Source organism: the organism of the source record quoted next, assembly GCF_019968985.1.
Source record: "MAG: Porospora cf. gigantea B chromosome Unknown PgB_NODE_4926_length_2021_cov_946.356, whole genome shotgun sequence".
In the NCBI taxonomy this organism is placed as follows: Eukaryota; Apicomplexa; class Conoidasida; order Eugregarinorida; family Porosporidae; genus Porospora; species Porospora cf. gigantea B.
Genome location: NW_027179055.1, coordinates 1 through 2,021, shown reverse-complemented (window position 1 = coordinate 2,021; position 2,021 = coordinate 1). Strand labels below are relative to the sequence as shown.

General features: G+C 53.7%; 1 protein-coding gene across 1 annotated transcript; it reads left to right on the top strand.

The window, feature by feature from the left end:
• Positions 1-1,369: 1,369 nt before the first annotated feature.
• KVP17_004077 (uncharacterized protein) lies at positions 1,370-1,970 on the top strand (the record flags this gene model as incomplete). The annotated part of the gene is made up of 1 exon (XM_068521957.1): positions 1,370-1,970. A coding segment is annotated over one exon (601 nt), but the record flags the coding sequence as incomplete, so codon positions are not given.
• Between the last annotated feature and the right edge of the window lie 51 nt (positions 1,971-2,021).

Sequence of the window (2,021 nt, the reverse complement as noted above, 5' to 3'; positions counted from 1 at the left end):
TCCCTCTGTGAGGAATTGCCGAAGCGCCTCTCCACAACGACAACGACCACAACTTCAACAACTACACCAACCACAACCGCCGTGACTGTACCCGCGAGGTGTCGACCTGAGAACTTGGTCTTGCCTTCAGGTTGCTTTCTGCAGAATGTCGACTTCGACACCAATGACATTCGCGGCGAACACGTCACCAGTAAGGAGGAGTGTGCCCGGGCTTGCTGCAGGGCTGAGAGTGAGGGCTGCGTGGTCTTTACGTTCAACCAAACCAGCAACTTTTGCTGGTTGAAGAGCTCAGATAGCGGGAGGAGGAACTACAGAGGGGCCGTCTCGGCTAGAATGTCGTGTGTGAATCCCTCTCAGTCATGATGGTGAACAGTTATTGTGCAAATCACATCATTCAAGTACGAACAAGCAACAGAGTACGAGATTGCATTCTCAACTGAAAAATGTGTGCACGGTCTGAGATGGTGTTTCGAGTGAACGTGTTAGCAACGATCCCACAACATTGGTGCACGAGGTGCTCTCGATGATCCCACAACATTGGTGGACGATCCCACAATATTGGTGGACGACCTGGGTACCAAGCAGGATACTGCTCAGATGGACTTCCCGTGGACCTGCTACTTGCAGGTTAGGGATTTTGCGTCCAGATCTTGCCGGTTCCCACCTGTGCCTGATTATGAGATCATTGCGTCTGCTTGAAAGACGAAATGTCTTCTTGAAGGAGGTAGGGCAGGTCAAAGACTTACCTCCGAACGCGACTTGGAAAATTGGGTCGACGAGTGTGCCCGCCAAGTGATGAAGAATGCGGCCCCAGAAAGGCTGGCGGTAAAGATGCATAGGGTTGACCCCAATCAACCCCATGAAGATATGGTCGATCAGGTGGCGCTAATCCTGTATCCTACGTCTCGTTATGCTCGCCGGGAAGGACGTTACTGAGAGCTGTAAGAGAGAAGTGTTGAAGCTGTTTGAGGAGTACTCTGACACGTGGGTGCGTACAGGGGGCCTCCCGCCCAGATCGAGACGGCTGGAAGTCCGGTCCGGGGGCGAGTCCGACCTCTAAACCAAGAGATGAGAGAGGTTGTTCGGGCGCATCTCGAGTCCCAACTGAGACAAGGAGTTCTACGTAAGAGTAAGAGCCCCTGGGGCTCCTCTACATGTCGTGAAGAACTCTGAGACTGAGTGGAGAGTCGTGGTCGACTTCCGCGCTGTCAATAAGAGGATCAAGGCCGACGCCTATCCTCTCCCCTCGCTGTGGGGAAACATTCAGGACGCTGCAGGTCACCGATACTACGGCTTTGGACTTGACGTGGGGGTTTTGGAATCTACCACTGTCGGAGGGCAGTTCGAGTCGAATGTTCTGCCGTTCGGGATGAAGAACTCCCCAGGGGAGTTTCAGCGAATGATGGACGCTGCCATGGGACACCTCTATCCGAGAGGGGTGTCGACGTACATTGACGATATCGTCATCTGGGGTGATGACCTCCCGGAGGTGACCGACAAGCTTCGGGGTGTTCTTCAGAGCTGCAGAGACAGTGGACTGTTCCTCAACTTGAAAAAAACGAAGCTGATGCACGAGGAGATAGGGATGCTGGGACATCAAGTCGGAAGGTGGGGTATCAGGGCCCAAGAGAAGCATCTTGTGGCCATGAGGAAGGCTGTTAGGCCCAAGGACAAAGGGGAACTGCGCAGCTTCCTGGGGACTGCCTCCTACGTTCGCCGATTTGTGCCCCACTTCAGCACCATGCTTGCGCCCTTGAATCATCTCCTGAAGAAGAAAGTGGAGTTCCAGTGGGGAACTGAACAGAATGAGGCCTTCGAGGCCATTCGACACGCTCTGATCGAGCGGGTAACCTTGCAACCACTATGTGGGGACGGGCCTATCTGCCTTGTCACTGACGCCAGTAATGTGGGGGTAGGTTGTGCATGCCTTCAGTACAATGAAGGGGAGTTCAACCTGCTGGGCTTTGCAAGTAAGACTTTGAACATGACTGAGAGGAATTGGTCGACTCGTGAGCGCGAGT